General features: G+C 42.6%; 1 protein-coding gene across 5 annotated transcripts in view; it reads right to left on the bottom strand.

Moving 5' to 3' along the window:
• Positions 1–22,873, bottom strand: part of RREB1 (ras responsive element binding protein 1) — a 125,018-nt gene that overhangs the window by 33,983 nt on the left and 68,162 nt on the right. For all 5 annotated transcript variants that reach the window (XM_050306462.1, XM_050306488.1, XM_050306497.1 and 2 more), the window contains 2 exons: positions 8,098–8,242; positions 6,840–6,979 (listed from right to left, as the gene is read on the bottom strand). In XM_050306462.1, coding sequence (XP_050162419.1) covers positions 6,840–6,979; positions 8,098–8,242 — 285 coding nt within the window. The remainder of the gene's footprint in view (positions 1–6,839; positions 6,980–8,097; positions 8,243–22,873) is intronic.

The raw sequence follows: 22,873 nt of genomic DNA, 5'->3' as shown, positions 1-22,873 counted from the left end.
ACATCATTTTTCACAAGTAACAAAGAGAAATCCCACAGCCACACACTGATCACAACAGGGCTCACAAAGAGGTGCAGCCGAATGTGGACTGCACACCCTTGCCCTTACCTACGTTTGCAGGTAAGATACGCTCAGCATGGAGACGTGACTGCAAACACACTTTGAGAGAGCCTGCGTACAAACAAATCCTGGTGCTTAGGATCAGGCAGGTGTGTTAATAACCTATTTTGGCTCAGCCCTTTTTCCCTCCTGTATGCCCTTTTACAAGCAGCTTTCCTCTACAGTCAGCTTTGCATTTACCCACTTTCTATTCCTGCAGCCGAGCTAAGATATTCAACACCATGTGACACACCACACAGTTTCACATGAGAGCATCACTCCCTGTGTCCATTCACTATCTGATATTTTTATCCGGCTGCTCTGGATTCCCAGTCTCCTCACACAATGAGCTCCCTGAAGTGATCTGACCACTTCTAGGCCAGGGTTGGACTCGCACTGCTCTTCAGATGTTTCCCATTTTTCTTTTCTGAACAGAAACTTCAGAAAGCACTTCAAGGGCAGCTCTGCCCTGCTTTTGCAAGCCAGCACACAGACAGATGCTCAACCCACCGATTCTACTTCTCCATTATCTCAGTAAAAGGATGCATTCACCAGCTTGCTTGCATACCCTCTGCTCTGCCTTATTAAGAGTTGCATTGTACCACAGCATACTTTTGGTCATAACGCTTACAAGAGCTGGATTTCATCGTCATCAGCTGTCTCATGGAATTGCTCCTGCACTGCAAATACTGCCAACAAGAGATTAGTTCTAGTTCCTATTACCACGATACCGAACAAACAGCTTGAGAGAAGAGCAGAACAGGAGAGTCAGACGAATTGACAATGCCAGACAACTGACCCTTGTCATCTCCATCCTTGGCTGTGACACGTTTTGTAGCACTGACTCTTGTTAGTAACTCCAGCGCAGTTCCCACCTAAACTATCCTTGCTGCTAAAATCTCAAACAATGACTAAGAATGGAAGAACTGGGGCCAAAGTTTAGTATGCCAAAACCAGAGGTCAAGGAGGTCCATGAACATGTCCAAGCTGGAGTGCTCTCCATCTCTCTGAACAACAACCCGTAGGATACAACCTCAGAATTATTAAGCTTCATTAAGAGAGCACAGCGTTTCTTATTTTGAAGTGCTAACAAGGAATGAGGCTATGTGCACACCAACAGTTGTGAGAGACAGAAAAGCAGTATATAATTTCACAGTGCTGAATGAAGATGACTCGTCATTCGTGCTTCAAGTTGCTTCCAGTAACAGCAGTGTCAAATACCAGGAAAAATCTTCCCCTCCCCATCCTGAACCCATAGTTTTGTCTTACAATAATATAAATTGCAAACAACATATAGTTTTCAATCACCTTCACTCTTGTAAATATGCAATGTTACTAACACCCTCTTCCCACAGAAGGCTGGTCACATGTAGAAAGCAACATGCTTCACAAAAATTAAGCCGGCAGGATTATTCCCTACTAGACAAGGAGAGAAAAGATAGAAATTGAATTCCTAAACTTGCTTAAATAGGCATTAGCAAAAACAGGAATGAAACTTAAGGGTCTTTTTCTTGGTTTTTTTTCTTTTTTTTTTTTTCCTTTTAACATCCTGTACAATATACTTCGAGTCAGTCACACTGCTGGCTCTGTAAACAACTTAATCTTGTGCTGGTCTTTTCTGGTGCTAATGATTGAAATAATCTCCATACACCTTAAATTTACATCAATTTATTTTCTTGGCTATTTTATCTCCCCAGAACCAATGTGTAGAACAGCCCTGAAGAACAGTAACTGGGCAATAAACATTCGATATTCTAAGTAGCTGGAAAATTTTCACTCAAAACCCTCTTTCCTTTTGTCTTGACATAAACAGGCCTGCTCATGTGTATTGGCTAAAATGATTTAAGACTGGAACCTAGGTCCAGGTGCCTGCCAGCATCCCACCACCTGCCACCATACACTGAAGAATACAGACGTGCTGGTAAAGAGGGAAACTGGGTGACCAGCCTGACTGAACTGCAAGCTGCACGTGACATCTTGTGAAACAATTTGCCCAGAGAGTCCAGCAAACCACTCCTAAGGCAATGTCATGGTCCACTCCACCTAGGTGAAGCCAGGTAACACAAAGACACAATGACAGCATTTTCCACCTGTGTTTTCAGAAACAGGAGCTCACAGTGGTTACTCTGGTAAAACCGGAGGCAGACAGCTGCAGATACCAATGGTCAGAGTGTCCTGACACTTTCTCTTCCAGGACCTGAGCTCTTTTGTTGCTGTGCCCATTACTGATCTAGGTGTTCAAAGCAATAACTTTCCATGGCAGTATTCAACCTCTAGACAATTTGACTTGGCAATTTTCACAAAAAACTTAGGTAGGCTCTTTTTAAGAACAAGGTGGTCTTTGGATGGCTTTTGGTTTTCTTTGTTCAGAGGTTTTACAGAAGCACATTACCCTGGGGGAAGACAGCTGCTTTTGCTGTCCTTGTGAAAATATGCCTGGGATTTGGCAAGTTACAAACCTTAATATATTATATCACTGTTTGGACAGGCTTTGTAAAAGGTCAAAAAACTTAATCTACCCTGAATCCATTCATGGCAACAGGGATCCACTGGTTCTGGTCAGTAGGTCAGCTCAGTGACTTAGGCAGGCAGTGTCTTTCACATTGCAATGTCTATTTCTCATCTCCTATAAAAACATAGCAAAAAGAAATCCAGCGACTGAAGGCAAAGCCACACTGAACCAACTGCGATCAAAAGGTCCCCTTAACGTTCATTAAGAGCCAGACTTTTACGATGTTCAAACTGCACAACTATCCTTGCTAAGAACGGCTGTTTAAACATGAACATCCTTTCTAAGAAAGGAGATAACTGCAACACTATCACCACCTCCCCCCTGCTCTCCTCAGGAAGATACACAGGCATGAGAGGCAGCATAAATGTCTCCTTGCTGCTGTGAGGAAATAAAAATTAAAAAACTTTTAGTTCTTGGTACAGAGTACTGTACAAAACCTCCTGGAGGAGGAGAGGAAACATAAAGAGTATGCTCTGGTTACACCAAAACCCAAATGAGGAATTTTATAGTGCACGTACTGTTTTTAAAAAAAGCCTCACATTTTACATTAAGCTTGTTCCACTGTACTTGCCAAAAGAAAGAGGAGAAACCTAACATAGAGCCTGGAGAGGTTTCTCCCCAGGAAACCCTCATGTCTTCTTTCCCTGCACTGCTGATGTTGCTCAGAGCTGCCTGTCAGGTGACCTGTACAAGCACATTACCAGTTTGACAGCAACTCTCTGCCACAAAAGCTTCCAGAGAAGTTACCCTGCTCAGCGAGGTTTCTCGTTTTCCTTAGTGGCTGCAAAGCCTTCAGCGCTCTGCTAATTATATCAACACTCAGACACAAACTCACCAAAATAGATGGCGTCCTGAGGGCCCAGCTGCAAGGAAACAGACCTCTTCTTTTAAACAATCCAGGTAGAGAGGCCAAGGGGGTCAGAAAGCAACCCTGAGCCACCGCCTACTGCTAACGGGGACTGCAGACAATCTTGCTGGGGCCAGCTCATGTCTCTAATTAGGGTGCGGGTCCCAGAGCTTCAAAAGGAACAGAGAGTGACCAGGGGGTGTAATGCCATGAAGGAGATGCAGTGCCACAGCCCATTGTCAGTGGGACAAAGGGCCCTATTATTGCTCACAAGAGCAGGGCAGTTCTTACTGTAATTAGGAGACAAAGATGCACGATTTAGGATTTTACATAATCAAGAGATACTCTCCCAAGCGGGAGCCCCTCTCACACAATCAGTGGATTAAGTATTGTTTATTCTGCTGCAAGTAAACAATGAGGTGCTCCCTGCTCGGGGTTTTACATGAAAAAGCCCGTACCAGGGAACACAATTCGGAGTTTCTTTTCATCTGACTTTGAACAGCTAACCCTGTGATTTAAAGTTGTTCGTTTGACAGGATCTGGAAGGGTACTGGCCCACCCTGTAAATTAGCTGCTCACATACTGATCCCGGGGCTACCAGACAGCCTTACCTTTTCTGCTGCATAGCAGGAGGGGGGCCGGGTCAGACAGACTCAGACAGCTCTGGGGGCAAGAGGCTGTATTTACACAACAGCACTATAATGGCAGGATTAAAGGACCACAAGGAAGCCAGGCAGAAGCTCCTGCCCACCGGGGCACTTGGCCGCTGCTGCGGAAGCATCCCTGAAGGGAGGCTGGTAGCACCATCCAGGCAGTGCACACTGTTGCACTACTTCAGAGCCGGTCTGCAATCATTGTCTTAGTCACTACTGGGGGGAGCAAAGAGGAATCGAATGTCTGCCCTGTGCCCTTAAAATGAAGGGCATGGCTAGGCAAACTGAGCATCACTTATTTCTGGTCATGACAAAACAGTCCGTACTGAGCTACCTATTGCAGTAGCTCCAAAGCACCAGCCCCTAGAGCATCTGGGGTACACATCTGATACCTGCCTCACAGGTCCCGATCAAGTGACTCTACTTTTACAATATGGGCAATAAAAAGAGACTGAGGGTGTTATGCTCCCTGGCCTTTGCTCATAACACAGTTACTATGTTTTTTTTGTTCGTTTGAACTTTAATGAGAGTTCTTTCCCCTTGTCTTCCACAATAAGGCATCAACAGGACTTTGATAAACTCCTAATATTTTGCAGTCTGCTCCCTCACCACAAGCATACCCCTATCCCTATGCCTCTTGCTCTGATAGTCTAGCAAAATATTCTCTTTTCTTCACCTCTTTCACTCAAAAAAGCACCCTTAAGCCTCATCAAAAAGATTTCAATCACATGGACTCTGGACTGAGAATGGCATGCCACATTCTGCTTATCTTGTTGAATCCTACAGCCAGTCTTGCACAACCCTGGGAGCCAGGGGATTACAGCCCCTGTCTGCCAAGGATTTTAACCCATTTCCTTTGGGATGAAAGAGTCACCTTAAGAGCAACTCAAACTGCTCTGCTTACAAGAGGATTTTCTGTTAGGCTGGGCCAATCAGACAGTGTCATTTGACTTGTCTAGACTAGGACAAAAGGTGTGTTTTAAACCAGATGGGCAGGGTAAGTTGCACTTGAATATTGTAACTGACCAGGGAGAACCACAGCTTTCTTGTCCTGTCCTATCTCCACTGATATGTCTTAAATCTGCTGAAGCAAATACTTGACAATCCCTCCTTACCATCACCTAGACAATTTCACAAAAACCAGCATCCCAGTATGACCCTTAAATCATGCCCACAGAATTTGACAACTGTGGCTTTTGATACATTTCGAATCTTTGTCGTTCAACACAATCAAGGGTACCAAAATCCATTTCAGGAGAATATTATTAAAAGCAAGTCTCCTAATACTAGAGAAAGAGCTGCACGAAGAGGAACAGCAAGTTTGCACAGCCAGCGTGTCCCTCTGCCTTGCTGCAGCAGACAGCAAAGCTGCCAAGCTAGAAGGGTGTCTATTCCTTTATCTTTTATCCATCGTTCAAAGCAAGACAACCCACCCCTCCCTCTGGTCTGTCTTTGCAAAGAAGACATATCTTCATGGAAGCTTCAAAATAACGGTAATGTCAGGATAAGGCTAACAAGACAGTCACTTCCTCTAAAGCATGAAGTGTAAGGCAAAATTGTCTCAGACTCCATTTTGTGTTGGTTGCAGGGTTTTTGCCAGAGAACCACTGTGTCAGTTTTGATCTATAATGAAAATTTACTGAATTTACCTCAGCAGCAGTAAAGTACATTTAATTAACTACTATTTGATGGACCAAGCTTTCCAACTCCTTTCCAGCTACTGAATTGCAACACTTACAATGCCTTTAAAAATATGTCACATGGATTTACCAAGGTTTTCTTAAAAAAAAAAAAAAAAAAAAGGGAAAATTTAATAGAATTAATCCCATTTAATAGTATGGGATGCCTCTGCTCCATGTCATTCTATTAAGAACCTGTATGCAGGAGTGTTGACACTTCAAGATGCTGAATTAGAGTCCAATGTCCCAAAATAAGGTTAAAACACTGACAAGCTTCAGCAAGCAATCTCCTTTTTTAAATAACAGCTTTTCTACATGTTTAAACTAGACTTTAAATATCTCTTTTTTATCTTCATGTATCTGGTTCTACATTTTTCTATGGTAAAAACCAGGAAATAAAAAAGTATCAGGAGTCTCTGGAGCAATTACTCGATCCAAAACACAACATTCAAGCACCTTCCCAAACAATTAATAACTAATTTTTCCTTGTTAAGAGAAGTTGATTTAAGCCAAAATCCACATCATTCCCTAACCTCAACTGGCAGAAAAGCATAAAATATTCTACTGAAAGTCTGGAACCAGAACTCATCACTCCCATGACTCAAAAAAACCCCCTTCATATCCAGCTGCCTGCTTCTCCCCAGACAGAATAATCTCAGAAACTGACACCTGAAAGCTTTTATCAAGTTTTTCTTCATATTTTAATCATCTTCAGTTTAACTTGTTAACTTGTTAAAATTTTGGACTATTCGCATTTTACAGTTTTATGTAACAACAGTGATGGGTTTCAAGGGGAAGAAGGGGGTTATAATTTTTTCTGAAATATTTCCAGCTACTAACTAGCAAGATTTCCTGAATATGCAAAAAATAATAGAATTAATCTCTACAGCACCCTGGCGACACAAGATGAGGCAAAACATTTAAAAACCTGCTCAAAATCACAAAGGGGGGCAGTTATCAGTACAGGGGGAAGAAGGGTCCCTTCCCCTCCCCAGAAGGCTCCCTCAGGCAATCTGCTGACAAGAGACACTCTTGGTATTATGTCTTACCTCAATGAATTATCTGGATGTGTTTCCATGTGGGACTCCAGCCCATACTTGCAAAAAAAGTCTTTGAAACACACTGGACAATGATAAACTTCATCGTCAGCCTTCTTATCCCCTTCACCGGAGTGACCATCCTCGACAACCTTCAGAAAAAGGGAAAAAAAACCTCACTAGATCAAATTTTAAGGAACAAACCAAACTTGCAATCCATTCAAAGTCTTTCTTTTAAAAACAAGTGGCGGTCCTCATTCCTAACCCTGCTGCAAGCAACCAGAAATTACATTCCAGAGAGAGAGAGGATAAGCCACAGAGCCTCTGCACATGTGTAAGAATACGCATGACAGAAAAGGACACTCAGTAGGAGATAAAGAGTGCAGCTGAGTCACAGACATATGAGTTCTGATGAGAAACTGATTTGAACAACTTATAAGCCAGTATGTTTAAATACCACTGAACTAGCATTCCTCCCCCTTCAGAAAGCCAGGGGAGCTGTCAGCCTAAATTATTTATGCCACTGAGATACTGCCAACTGCTAAGTCAAGTGGTTCAGGGAAAAGCAATGAACTCGTGCATGTTTTCTGTAGTTCTCTACTGATTACAGGGAGAAAAGCATGCACAGAATGAGGGATACTGTGCTAAAATGAACTGCTACTAGGTTGCCATTTAGAGATAGTAAGTGGAAAGAGTCAGGTTTGGCAGACACCATACATTTTGTACAAAAATTTCATAAACAAAACCCTAGTGGAAAGGTCTAGCCTTCAAATAAATATTTTCTGGTCGTTCTTGCAACTCCAGTAATGCAGGGCTATGCTACTGTGAAAGGGAAATGTACTGCAGATTTTATTCCCTCCAGATCAAGACAAACTCAGACTTCAGCTATTGCTGCTTTTGAAGTAAACAGTGGGTTTTTTTAAGTTTAAATCACCATCCTGCAATGTTACTAAGAATTAAATGTGAAGAAAAAAAAAGCTACAGGAAAAGCTGCAGCAGGAAAAGAATAGTTCATCCAACTCTTGTCATCCAACATCAATTATTTGTAAATCACAAGCAAGTCCAAAAATTTAAAAATTAAAGAATTTAAAAAATGGAATTATTTCAATCTCAGACAACTGTGGTGACTGCACAGGACAAGCATGGCAACTCATACTCAGGGCTGTAACAAGACCACATTTTAATACTTCTATGCTGACTGCACGAACTCAACAGCTGACAGTTGAGAAGGTAGCCAGAAACATCTTTTGCTTCACGCCCCATAAAGAACCTTTTTTGCAGGTGTCCTCTCCTCTCTGTCCAAATCAGCATCATGACTAAACTTCCGTTTCGAAGATAATCGCCTGCGCCTCAGCGGCGAGGGGGGAGTTGTGCTTGATGTGCTGTTCGGATCCTTTTCATGAATCTTCATGTGCCTGAGCAGGAGGGGGAAGAAGACACTGTCAGCGGGCAAATCAGGGTGGGAAGTCCACGTAAATTTTAATGCCAACACGACTTCTAAGGTTTTCCTTTAAAGGATACCATCAGAGATTCCATAAACCGACTGAACTTTAGAAAAACAACTGGGGTATGATCCAGCCCAGGAACTTCGCAGCGCCTGGGACTGCGCGGAGCTGCAGCAGGGAGCCCAGAAGCCCAGAAGCTCCCCTCCGTGTCCCAAACCCCAGCACAGCACTTGCCCTGCTATCATCTAACTCCATGAGCACCATGACCATTCCCCATTATCCAAGAGGCCTTGGTCCTGCCTAATACTGCACAGCAATCTACACATTCAGCCTCCCAGTCTTGTGGCCATCTAATAAGTGAAAGCCTGCAGCTTAGCATTCACTTCTCTCAGTGCAACAAAAGCACCCCATCTCCAGTGGCTCTCCTTTTACAGTTTGAGACAGTACCTCAAATGGACCTGCATATGCCAATGGCAGAGCAACACTTACATATATTTGTTTCCTTCTCATCCTTAACACAATAGTGGACCCCAATATCAAATTTCAGCTGCAGTTTTCAGGTCAAAATATATCTGGTCACACTGTTAAACAGCAACAGGTATGACTTGCGAAACTCCATGCTGCCAAGGCATGTTCACAAACCTGCTTTTCCAGGAAAACAACTGTTTCTTGTCACAAAGACAAGGGGAAAAGGAGAGGGGCAAAATGACTCAAGAAGCAATCTCATTAATATCTGTATACCTGACCCAATTGCCTATTGGTTTTCCAAATTTGCAACCTGAGGAACATACTGTCATCTAGTTCCTGTCAGTCAGATGAAAGGTATTACTCCCAGACTTCTTTTTCTGAGAACTCAAGGCTGAAATTGTACAGGTTTTTTTAAACATATGGCCTTTAGCCTCACTTCAAATCTACAGGGCTTTTGGAAAAAAAAAAAAAAAAGTCAAACGTATGCTCCTAGATACAATGGAAATTTTTGCTTCTAATAGTTAGATATTGGAGTGCAGGAGAGAGTTTGCCATTTGTCCATATGATTGACTTCAAAGAAACAGAAGGGAGACAATGTTAATGGCATTTGGGCAAATTTTTCAGAAAAGTCACATCCACAACTCAGCTCAGGACTGTACCATTTAACACGACTGTGCACCATCATGTTCCAACATGAGAGAATGTTGTAACCTAGATGAGTCTTGCATGTCCTCGTAACTGCTTGGGTGTTATGACATTAAATCCGTTTTAGTTTTGAATGCCAAGGGTGTGATGCTTCAAGGTAACACTCAGGACCAAACTGACCCACAAGCAGCTCCACTGGAGCTGCTGGGAAAACTGTCTCATCACAAAATGTTTTTTAAAATGTTTCCTTTAGCAATCTCTGAACCTTAAAAAAAAAAAAAAAAAAAAAAGGCATCTAAATTACTGTCTCAAACTACAGCCAGGTTTCTGAGGGTGTTATGCGGGAACAGCCTCGAGCAAAAGCACCACACATACCAGAACCGATGCAAGACTAAAATGGCTGTTCAGCTACTGCCTGCTTTCAGCACACATCAAGCACATGAGGAAAAAAAATGCATGGTTTCCCCAGATCCCCAGCAACCTGCACTGGTCACACAAACAATCGACAGACACTGGTGACACCTCTCAGTCACATCTACATGCAGATATGCCCAGCAGACTGGACACAGAATCACGGAAATGCTGTTGAATTTGTCTGACCTCTTTCTCTGCTGATCGCCCAAGTGGGAGCAGAAGGAAGGCTGAGGCTCTGATTTAGCTCTCTCTAGGTTTGACAAAACCTAGAGAGAAGCTGGAGTGCTGACACAGCCTCCAGAGTGCTGTGCACTCCCCTCCCTCAGCCCTCTGGTAGCTCTGGCACCACAGGCACAAAGCAACTGATTTATCCACATGAATCTCGTGCTACCTGGTCTCACAAAATCTGCAGGGAAGGCATCCACAAGTACTGTACTAACTAATTTTTTTGTTGGTTGGTTGTTTTTCCCAGTGGCACTGATCTAACTTCTCATACTACCTAGAGCTTCTTTTATGGGTGATAAAACAACAGCAAGGGGTTTCTGTCCACCATGACTGAAGATAAAACTTAAGAAGGCACCTGGGAACAAGAAAACATATCAATCAATTGCACAGATAAAGCAGAACCTGGAACGTGGTTCGCTGGTCTATGTTTTTATTAGTTCTTTCTGGTAAAGACTGCTTTCCAGTTTCAATGATCTCTTCAAAGCAAGACAAAGGCTTTTGCATGTGCCTCTCTGTCCCCCCACCCCAGACACACCCACATGGTCTGATTGCTTAACCCTCTGGCACCTTGGCTGATGCACAGCTAATACTACTCGGCCAGTTACTTTCAGATAGCTAGAGAGCTAAATCGGTCAAGCTAAATCACACTCCAGAAAACAAATAAACAGCAAAAACCCTGCAATGCGTGGGATTTTTTTTCTTCTATTTTCTTTTAAAGTCTTTTTTCAGCTATTAACAAGTATGCTCAACTCCTGTTTAGCAGCTACCTATGCAAACCAGCTTCCTTAGGGCTATGTTCTTTCCTCCTGCTATTTGTCCACCTGTTGAACTCTGATTGTTTTGATGGGGCTGCTCCTACTTGAGAGGGGTGTGATGGCACATCCACAGCTTACCAACAGGAAAAACTCCTGAGATCTCCAGGTTAGTGACAGTCCAATCCGGCACCTCTGTCTGGCATGACCTAATGCATGCAAAAACACTGGCTCCTGCAAGTCCCAAAAACAGTTCAGCTGTGTCTGCAATATAAAGTATGCCAGTAAGGCAGGGCTTGCTAACACGGGTGCAGCACCACAGTAATGGGGCTTTGCTATGTCTGGTGCCGCTCACTGGCTGTCCCCAGGCTTGCAGTTCTTCCTGAAAAGTGTGTGCTTTTGCCATGCCCTAAAAGCCAGAGCAGAATCTGTACCCACAGCAAGGAATGTGGTAATCCCTTCATGTTTTAGTTTTGCATATTTGAAAGGAAGCAGCCTGAGCTATTGAGCTATAAACAGGAAGACACCCTGACTGCACCTTTGACTTTTACTGTATAGGTCAAACATCACAGCCACTATGATAGTTCTCTGCGTGTGATCATTAGGGGAAAAAAAAAGAAAAATCCAAAACCAAAGCAGCAGGTTCCAGAGTTCTCAAAGAAAGTTGCAACCTGCCCACATTACAGCCAGCAGGTTGTTCCTTTGGCAGGTTAAGCAAGTTTCACTACATCAAGTTAAGGGTGGAGAGCAAAAAGATTACTAGAGCTACAGCCCAAGATAAGCGGGAAGATAAAGCCAAGAAGTACAAAGGATAGACACAATCTTCATCTCTCTCTTTTACTTTGCAACATGGATGTCATTCTGCCTCGAGAAAACATTTATCACCCAACATGGGTGAACTGCAGCAGATGCCAAGTCACATCCACATCCACAACCTTTCTTTTAAACACTCCCTTCACCAAGGCTTCTTCTACTTAAAAGTTTCCTAGTCATAATTAAAGGGGGGGGGGCAGGGAGGGAAGTATTTGTGTTGCCTTATCCTCCTTTAGAAGAGTTTGCCTTGATTAGATCTTACATGTAACACTGGAAATGTTCGACCTCACTTTAGCCTGCCAAGATACAAGAAGAACAGGAACAAAGCTGTGCTTAGAAGTTATTTTCCCATTGTGACTATAACAACATATTTTGGCCTGACAACACTGGCATACTTTGAATGCGAAAGCCAGGCTCATAAGTCAGCCTGGCTTTCAGCATCTTACAGTGATAAAGGAAAATGATATGACATTCATCAGTTCCAAAAAATATAGATAAACACTCAACACTTTAAGTGAGAATGTAGTTCAAAAAAAGCAGGGCAAAATAAGGACATGCACAGAAATGCTCATATGCAGCTGCAGATGCAAGTTACAGTAACATGTGCCAGCAGCTCGGAAGTGACCACTACTGCAGCTCAGAAGACAGCCAGAGCCACAGCAGATGAAACCTGGCTCTTTTTTTCCAATTTAAATCAATAAACTGTGGCTCTGAGCCATCCTAGAGAGCAACCCAAGCACAGCAGACAAGCTCAGGAAGGTACAGAGCCCTGAAACCTGTACTTCATATAGTGGTTATTAGTCTCCCCAGCATGCCAGTACACATACACTTAGGACAGTACGGAGGGTGGAACACTAAAATGCAACCATGATACACAGGATGACACAAAGGAGATAAAAAACTGAGCTTAATATTAGGGAGGACTCCTTTGTACTAAGTGCTATCTAGCCTTGATTTACCTGAGAAAGTGGTGGAGCTCTATTTAAAATGAGACTAGAGAACAAGAAAAATTTGAAATCAATAATTCCAAGATGGAAAGTTGAAATCTTTTCCAAACACATCCGATCCACCTCTGAACTAAACTCTAAGTGTTTAAGAAGTGATATGCAAAAAAAGGAAATAACTTGCTACACACTATGCTTTTTGCAGCACAGCTGTACATGAAAAAGCCCTCCTTGGGCTCTTCCCTCTCTATTGAACAAGGAATTTCACAGGTGAGCCAAGAGGTTCCAACTGTGCTAGGTCTGTGTGCCAGTCAGCCCTACCAACAAAATCACATTTTTTCAAGTACTTGACTGTTTTTCATTCCATCCTCCCCCTGAGAATCACCTTCCACTTCCCCTCTTTCCGCTACAACTTTCCTCTCCCTTCTCAAGGTCACATGAACAAAATGATTAAGATGATACTACAAAAGAATTTCCCCAGCTTCTTTTCTCTTTTTTTTCCCCCCTTTTTTAAAACAAACGGGTAGAAGAAGTTTCCAACCACACACTTTAATGCAGAGCATGATTTCAGAAGGGTGACTATTGTACCAGAACAGCAGCAAGTAAATACTTCGCTACTTTACATTGAAGAAGAGACCTCTGTAATAAGCAAACGCAGAAATCAAGTGCCTTACTCCTTTTTCTCCTTGTGAATGGTGTTGGATCGGTGTCTGTGAGAAGTGACTCACAGGGAGGGCAGGGGTAGCATGTGTCCTGCTGCAGTGACATGCAGCTCCTGCTGGTCACATCCCAGTCTTTACCACATCTCCAGAAAGGGCTGATGTATTTTCTTAATGTCAAAAGGATTTGCATGTTGATCGTATAAGCTTTCTGGAGGTCTCGAAACAGGGCAGCCTACAGCTTCAATGCCAAAACCAGAACGTGGGCAGGTTTTGACTGGCTGGCTCAAGGCTAGAATGAGCAGCCAAAGAATCCTGAAGGAGGCAACTGCAAGATGCAGCTGCTTCCAGCTCCGGGTCCCACTGAATTATGAACAAAACCAGGAGCTCCTGCTTTGCATGCAGATAACCTGATCAGCGCCACTTTGGTTCCTGGAGAGGAAGCATCCCTCAGCATGCGTGGGAATCCCTCACCTCTTAATTCTGGGAAGAAAAAAAGCACACCGTGGCTGCACCCTGAGTTTCCATGGCTCCTGATATGCTTCACATCCCTAAGAAAAAAGGTCTGTCTGCCTTGGAGGCCCAGGCAAAATGAAGGTATGGAACAAAAGGGTGTACTTGCAGCCTCTGAGCAGGGTCCAGGGTTAAGCCTCTCCCTTATAACTATGGCAGCACAAGCACTGCTGGCTTTCAGTCAAGAGAGGTTTATGCCAGGTAGGTCTGATTAGAAGGAGCAGCATGTCCAGAGGGGGAGCAGCAAGCAATTTCACTGAGGCCTGGTTGGGAAAGTCCCAGCATCTAAATCAAGATTAATTCTCAAGCACAGAATCCAGTGTATGTATAAACACCCTCCTCCTCCCTCATGTCTCCATGCCTGTGGAAACGCAGTGGGGAGGCCAATGAATCCAGGCATTATCAGTCCAGAGAGATCATCTGACAGTATCAAGTTCAGGTTCTGGCTTCATATTCCACATATTATTATAAGTTTCTCCACTTTACCACTAGATGTACCCTATACTCTACTGTATTGCACATGGCTATTCCTCATCTCCCTCGTGATTTCTAAGCAGTTTGATATCAAAACCAAGGGGAAAATCCTCACACATCTGATGCTTATCAAAAGACAAGGGAGACACATCCAATCATTCAAATCAGAGACTAAGAATAAAAATCAGTGCTTTCCATCCTTCAACTTAAAATATAGGCCATTTCCCCCTTCCAATATAAAGAATTACTCAAGTTCCCAAGCCGGTCTGTGAAGAACTGAGCTTATCAGTCACAATTTAGCTGACATAATTGCTTTAGCTCTTTCAGTGTTTTCCTTCTCGAGATCTTTCACTTATATTGTTCCCCTCAAGTTAACAGTAAAAAAACTCCAAAGAATCAAAAACCACTTTTTCAATAATTTAGACAGAGAAAAAAAGTCTATCCTTCAGAACATGAACAAACATCTCTGTTTAAAAAAAACCCTAAAGTTTTTAAAAAAACTTGTTAAAGCTTCAACTTTGTGCCATCATATCAGAACCAACAGAAGCAGAGGTTGCATCCAAGTTCGGTTGAAATCTGGACCATGATGTTCTTCAGGCCTCATGAAATGAAAAATGTCTCATGGAGGAGGAGAAGAAAGCCTTTAAAATTACACTGGTAACATCTCTTGTCAGAAATTTCTACGTCACACCATTTTTGTCACTGTTTTTGTTTCATTCTGCTTAAAAAAATGATACTTCAGCCCAAATTGTCTAAAAATATAGGAAAACAGAGGGAACTCCTCTTTAAATCTTCTGCCATCTGACATGTACAGGAAGTAAATCCTAAACAAAGAGAAAGTGAAGCAGCAGTATTTTTAGGAGCAATCACTCAATACCCTGCTGCAAACTCCCTCCTTAAGAGTCTCGTGAATACGACTGGAACTTAAGTCAAAAGTGCAGTACCATTATACCCTTGGGTTAAAGAATTTAGCCAGTTGTTTGTTTGTTAAAACATGTAGAGAATCTGTATTGACAATGTATTTCCAGTGTTAATTACCAACATCACCCACTTAAGAGAGCAATCCACTCAGCCCTTGCCAGTTGTAATCACAGGAACCAGAAAGATGCAGGTAGTTTTGCAAATCAGACATGATCTGTATTTGGACAAGTTTCTGTTTGTCTTCTCTTCTTGGCTTCTTTAATATTTGTATCCTCAAAAAAACCCAAAAATGACCCAAAAAGCCCTCAGACATGCACGCACACTTCACAGCAAGTCAAGAGACATTCAAATACCAAAACCCCAACCATATGGGAAACGCCCTCTTACAAACTGCGGAGCAATCTCAAAACAAATTTCAAGTACCACCAAATATTCTAGTGGTAACCAGTGTTGAACACTAGCATGGGATAAACAAAATGAAGCTGAACAGCAAGAAGTCTCTATGGCTATGCTAGCTAAGAAAGCCACTGCAATGTATGCAGTGAAAGGGTAGGGTGGGGCAAACAGATCCCAGGAAGGATCAGATTGGGAAGCCCTGACTCATTTCAGCTACATGTCTGCAACCAGACACAGCAGGAGATCCCCCAGGTAGTGCTCCCCATGGCATCCAGGCACTGCCATCCTGTCAGCACAGCGGCACAGCTCGTTATCATCATGGAGGCTCCAGTGCTTATTAGCACTGTCTACAGGGTTAACATGGTGAGCCTCCCCGCGCAGCAGCATGTGGTGGCATGTGGGTGTAGCAGTCCCCTTGGCATCCCCCAGGTATCCAAGGTGCCACACAGACGTGCCTGAAGCATCTCCCCAAGTTTCAAGCAGGCTGCCGCGCTGTCTGTCTCCCTGCGCAATGAGGTTTCTCCTGGCAGACAGCATCATTAGGACGACATGAGTGTTATTATTCAGATCCACCAAGACTAGCTGGGCGTGCTAAGGCTGAAAAAGCCACCTGTGATTAAACTCAAATGAGGGATTTGAAATGTCTTTTCAGTGCTACCAGGACAGTCTGCAAAGTTAACCAGTGCCACGCAGCTGCCAATACATGATACCTAAGGATATAGGATACACACATGTGCACACAGAGCAGTCTGTATTTTTATCATAGAGAAAAATTTTGCTTTACTGTGAATAAAAGGTGAGGTTTAAGTGTGAGTGAGAGGAAAGATACTGATCTACAAATCCAAAGGAGGGGGGGGTACCATTTCTGAATAATTATACTGTATTCACATTTAAGCAACTACCTGCCACGCAGACTCAGCAAGTTCAAACAGGCTGAAATTGATACAACTGCATTCCCAGCCTGGCTCAAAGTTACCCCCGTTCTCCAACAGCAGTGTTGTCAGAACACCTCAAAGGAAAAACGGGAGACAAATATTTGCCTGATGATGCTGTGACAGGGAAGTGATTCAAACCATGCCTCCAAAGCAAAACTTCCCTAAGGACAGTAAAAGAAAGCATTTATTTGCAGTTTGCATCAATCCTGGTGTAAGGAAGGGCAAAAGAGAAGGGAAATGCAGCGTGAGCTTCCCAGTATCACTTCACCAAGCTGTTGGCTCACAGTCTGCATTAAATTCAGAGCAGACCTAAATTAACCATGCCATATATTGTAAGGAGACTTCCAAGCCATAGGAAACTCTTTCATAGGAGATGGTATTAAACCAGATCCTTCTGAGGCCACTGTACTTCCTTGAGGTAGGAGAAAAAAGTTTGTTAACAACAATAAAATTAAGTAAAATTAAGTAGGAAAAATATTTTTAGAAGTGTACCAAAATCCTGGCCTGGGACGTTCTGAACCGTTTCCTTCAATCTTTTTGGAAATTTGTGGTTTTCAGGTATGTCCTTTAGCTAACACTCATATAACCATAACCAATTACTTCAGTACTGATTTTTCAGGAAATTTCATGTTAAAAGAAAACAAGTGTTACTAGATGGTAAGGACAATTAAAGCCATTTTAAATTTTAGTAATAGGGAAAACAAGGAGAGAGAAGGAAAGAGAAAATTAGAGAAAGTATATCAGAAAAGAGGAAAGGTTTATCCTAAGGAGCAAAAACAGTCAAAGAACTCCTAGGTACATCCTGCCTCTCCCCACAAACCACACCCCTTTCCTAACCAACCAAACCCAGCTACTTCCCAGAACCAGGCAAAGCCCTCAGTGCTGTTGGTTCCCTCTCACACTCCACTGTTGAGCAATCCTGATGGCACACAGCACAGAACAACTTGCTGCGTCACACAGCTCAAGGAGGAAAAAATAGCCAGGCAGAGCAATGCTGGGGATGCTGTGCAGATGGAGCTGAATATCTGCCCCCAACACACACACACACACAGACGCACGCACGCAAGGAAGCTGCGCTAGATAAGAGAAGCACATCTTCGTTAAAGCAGGGTCTCCACATCACCCTGATATCAGCAGTCCCAGTAACTTGAGGGGCAAGGAAGTAAGAGGTTATCACTGCACACACACACACATACAAGTTGTGCAAGCTTTTCCCAGCGCTGAGAACGGCATCCCAGCAGAAGAGGTTTCACGTGCTCAGCCCATTTCCTCTCCTGTTCCTGAACATGTGGTCCTCTTTCCTCACAGCATTCCACACAGAGCAGAGAAGCCTAGGGAAAGGTTTCACATCTTCTTACATGTCTGTTTAGTTAAGTATAGGAGTTGGAAAGTATAGGAGCTGGAAACAGAAGTTCCTGCATGACTTGTGCTACTTTACAGGCGTTTAGGAACTTTCATCCTCAAGAGAAATTTCGGTTAAGTCCATGAGCAACTGTCACCTTACTCTCTCTACCCTCTGTTTGAAACTGTCAAAAAAGACAACACATTGAAGTGGTTTGATGTGGGAACACGCTAGGCCATCTGCACCATCCATAGCTGTTAGCTTCATGTCATAAAAGGGTCCCCACAGAAGCTGTACACCTTCTCTGTTTCAAGATACCTTTTCACATGAATCAGCACTGGAGAGCTGACTCTGAGGATTTACCAAAAAAACACCGAGAGTGTTTGGGAAACTTCAGCTCAGAGTGCAGCATGAAGAACTCAGCATATCTATCTATAGATGCCCTCAAGAAACAGAAAGCAGTATTTGCATATTGTGTGCTATTCAGCAGTTGTATAATGGCACTACTACTTCACAGACCATGTCTTTGCCTAAGCTTTGTACATCATGGTTCAAAAACCAGAGTGAAAGGGCCTGGCTAAGTCCAAATGGAAAGATTCCCCTCATTCCCCTCACTATTTTGGGTTTGTTTTGGGTTTTTTTTTTTTACAGCTAGAGAATTTTCCCCAAATGCTTACAAGCTACTGTTAAGGAATAGCCTATTTTTAAAAGAGGGAAGAAAAGAAAGAGGAAAAAACTTGCTGACCCTAAGAGGGGGTATGTTCTGCAGCTTGCTGGTTCCAGCATGCTGAACTAGAACAGGTTGAGCAGGTTAGATACTGGGGGGAGAAAAGGTAAAGCTGGAAGACATACATTAAAGGTGTAATGGCAGCAACCACAAATGCATGATAGACTTTTTCCTCATTCTCGTGGGTATTTGGCCCAGGAATCTTTCCAGAGAACAGGAGGAACAGAGGGAATACACGTTTATCAGAGAAGCACTGCAAATATTTCTGATGTGCATGCACAGGCTGAACAAAGATTACCTTAACATATAAACTCTCTCATCAAACTTTCTCACCACTAGCATTTTCTACACAGAATTACCCAACTGAAGTGCAAGCTATACGAGAAACTACCAACTAAATTGCGAACCAAACAACATGTTACTTGTTAACCTTGAGAGCTAACATCACAAAAATCATGTTAATGTCAGGTTTATGGCAGAGGACTAAAAGCACCTCAACTCCTCGCAAAGATTGCCTGGATTTTCTAGTGCTTGCTGAGTTAAGGCTTGTATTTATTTTGCAGCTCATCAAGGTGAGAAGTGGAGGAAACATCCCTGAGATTACTAGACCTTCAGAGGAGCTGATATTCCTGAAAGGGTATCTATGTGGAAAGATCAAGGTTTTGCACTGCCATGTGCTCTGTGGCTAGAGTCTAATCTGTCAAGGGGGTTCTGCTTATTTGAGCTGTGACATGGTAACAAAGCAGCACTAAGCTACGCTCAATACGCTCTGTTATACGGAGATTTATGTTATTGCCCGTGAGGAGGGTGGTATTACTCTGCTACGTCAGACCACCTTCCTCTCAACACAAATCACACCAGAAACCTAAATTCCTTGAGAAAAAAGTGTTCCCTTTTTTTGCCTGCAGAAAACCAGAAAGTAAGAATCCACAACCTTACAGTGCCCAAGATTAGGCTTTGCTATTGTTTAAAGGCAACGCACACAAGACCTAGGACTGCAAAGTACACTGAAGTCTTTCTTATGTTTAGGTAGTGAGGAGCTCTGGAGATGCAAGTATAATGTTCCTCATTGTGTACGCTTTGGTTCTCAAGAACAATGGAGCTAATTAAGGTCTGCATATAAATCTTAACTCTGCACTTCCTTGCTTCGCTTGATTCTAATCAGATCTCAGCATTTGTGTTTTTGTGTTAACTTCCTTTGCTGTTCTTTAATGATAACTGAAGGGGGATACTGTCCAAGACTACAAGCAGCATGTAACACATCCAAAATCATGGCATCTCCTTTAGGTTCTGAGAGCCCAGAGGTATTGCGGCACAAAAGCTCATCCGCAGTCTTTTACCACTGAAGATACCGACAGAACGATTTTTTTGGAGCACCCTATTCGTGAGTCATGTGAATTAAATAAAAGTTTATATAAAGTCTTTACAAAAGATAACCAATCTGCTCAGCAATAGTGAGAAAGACAAGGGTTTCTCCCTGGGGACCATTAAAAATACTGCAGTCTTCTATTTCTCATCAAATACACAGAGAAACAGACTCTTACTGCTATATTATTGTTGACAAAGCCTGACTTTCTCTCCTTCCTTCCTTTTCTCTTTCTTTCCTTCCTTCTTTCTCTCTTTCTTCCTTCCTTCCTTTCTTTAGCTCTTTCTAATTTAATATTCTTCAAATCATGGGAATCCCAGCAGAATACCAAACATTTACTCTGGATAGTATCTGCAGACAGGAGAGAGACGAAAAGCTTCCCTCCACCTGTTGTCCCATCCTTATTTACAAAATGTATTAGCAAAAAATGGAACAAACATTTTTTAATTGCAAAGAAAACCAAAACAGCTATCACACCTCACCTGCATCCTACAACTACAGTCATCAATTACTAGAAGCAGAAATTCGTCCTTTGTGTTCGTTATCCCTACTCAAGAATTAGGGCACTTGCATTTGCTGAAGCTTATCTTTCACTAGCATGCTGACAGTGGTTAAATCATCCCCCACATATAAAGAATGCATTTAAAAGCCTGTAATACAGCCTGCTTCTTAAAATTTCAGAGGACTGCCTACCAATTGCTACGTTGAAATAAAAGCTCCTTAGGAGATGACCAAAGAGGCATTTCTATTGTGCAAGACAATAAGAGACAGCCTTTTCACACGTGTGAAGTGTCAATCATTTTCACCATGGAGAGTTCCTTGGTTATTTGTTTTTAGCTTCAAGATCTTGCATGTAGTTTTTAAAAGCTACACCAGATTCTCACCTGGCCATCTTTGCAAACCACCAAAAAACAAACCATGTTGTAATAAGGCAGTTCCTCTCTTTTTCTGGACAAACAAGAAAGCTCATCATCACATTTGGCTATGCTCTGCCTCCAAAACTCCCATCTAAAGCAAATGCCAGCCTGTATGTGCTACAATGCAGAGATCCTATTTGTACTTATAGGCTGGGCATTGTTACTGCACTGCACCCTACAAAGCACACACAACATATTGGAAGCAGGCCAATGCCATAAATAACATAGGAGCGATTCACAGGTGAAATGTAGGGAGAGGATGGATTCAGCCAGATCTTGAGGACACTCTGTCTACTGGATATTTGCAAAGTCATAGGTGGCCTGGGCACATGCCTGCCCTTGAAACACAGGCCCATGTTAAAGCAAGCAGGGAAACCATTAAAACTTATGCATCTCAACGCCTAAGCCTTTATCAGGATCCAACACTCCTGACCAGCGCATTACAATCGTACACATGCTCTTCATTTGCCAGCAAAGATGGCTGGTTAAAACATCAAAATTCACAGGTTAACCCCCATCATGGAAATTTTCTATCTTTCTCAAGAAACTCACTCAGCAACATACACACAACACATAAAAAGTGTTGTTTAAAGAAGACTTAACTCGAGCACCAGAATAGTACCATACCTTGATTTAAAAAACCACCTGTTTGTCTCTCCACAAGAAATTAAAAAGAGAAGTTTGGGAAAATTATCTAGTACTGAAAGTAAGATTGAGAATGAAAGTGCCTTCTTAATTAAAAGAAGAAATACCTTCTTTGATAGGACCCTTTTTAAGCATGCTTCAAAGCATAGCTTCTGCGATCCAGATCTTCCAATTTGAGTTTCAAAGACTTCTGCATGTGGTTGTTGCATGTGGTGTTTCGCATGTGCCAAAAAAAAAAAAAAAAAAAAAAAAAATCCCCAAACTTTGAGACCTGATCCTGAGATGGTACATAAACAGCCTGCAGGTACCTAAGCAGGATGTAAATAAAAAGCCATTTTGAATAATTTTGTTAGGTATGGTCAAGGAATGGAAAAAGAGAAAGAGACTTGAAACCTCCCATTTGGTGTCAGAGTCTAGACCCAAAAGGGTTCCTCAAAGTTGGGACTATTCTCAGATAAAATCCCTAGGGAGCTACTGTGACAGTACAGATGGAAAACCTTTGGAAAGCCTTTAGTAATTACAATCAATTTGATTCGAGACAGTACATTAGAAATCCCTAACTCTTCCAGACCTACAGAGAACTCTTTATATACGCCCCACTCCACTCCCTATAGTTTATGCTCCTGATGGAGCTATGAGAATATTCAACTTTAATTTAGAGAAAGCCATAGGGGCTGTGTCTCTACCATAAAAGTGTGAGGATAAGGCATTTCCTAAATTGCAGATTTCCTTTTGGACTGATCATTGCAGTGCCCTTCCAGTTACAGGAACTCAAGATTACTTATAATCTAACTTCTCCCTATAAATTCCCAAAAAGCCCCAAGACAACAATGCCTCCAAGCCCCAAATCAGTCCCTGATGCTAGAAGGCCTGCTATTTTCAAGAAGACTTGCTCTTTCCAGTACTGGTCAAAAAGAAATCTTTAAAAAACAGCATCATCTCCTGCTCTTCTTCTCCAGAGCAATTCCTTATTCTGATACCAGACACTGATGGATCTCCCTGCTGTTGTACAACATTACATCAACCCTCCCCTAACAGTAGGAGCAACACTGATATGGGGGCAGATAGCTTGATGGCACATCTGGAAGAATGAGAAAACCAGCTTTTCACTGTGAACACTGAGCACTCTCCAGAAACCTTTGCTCTCTCAAAATGCGACTGTCCTCACAGAAGGCTCAGGCCACTCCTCAACAGACTGGCAGCCTGTAAAGAGAGTTTTCTGAGATGGCCTGGGCTCAAGGTTCCCTGTTGAAAATATTGGCCAAGAGTCACCCTGGTCAGAAAAAGAAGCATTTTTTTTCTGACTAGCATTGCACAAGAGAACCTTCCCCTCCACTTGTCTGCTGTGCCCATTCAACTTGACATGTTGACAAGGAGGCAAGGAGCACAACAAAAAGAAATTGCACTTCACGTGAGAGGCTCTGACTCATTAACAAACAAAATGC

The sequence above is a fragment of the Myiozetetes cayanensis genome, unplaced genomic scaffold, assembly GCF_022539395.1.
Source record: "Myiozetetes cayanensis isolate MyiCay16 unplaced genomic scaffold, myiCay2020 scf1, whole genome shotgun sequence".
Classification (NCBI taxonomy): domain Eukaryota; kingdom Metazoa; phylum Chordata; class Aves; order Passeriformes; family Tyrannidae; genus Myiozetetes; species Myiozetetes cayanensis.
The sequence above is the reverse complement of the archived record's forward strand: the minus strand, read 5'-3'. Positions and strand labels throughout refer to the sequence as shown.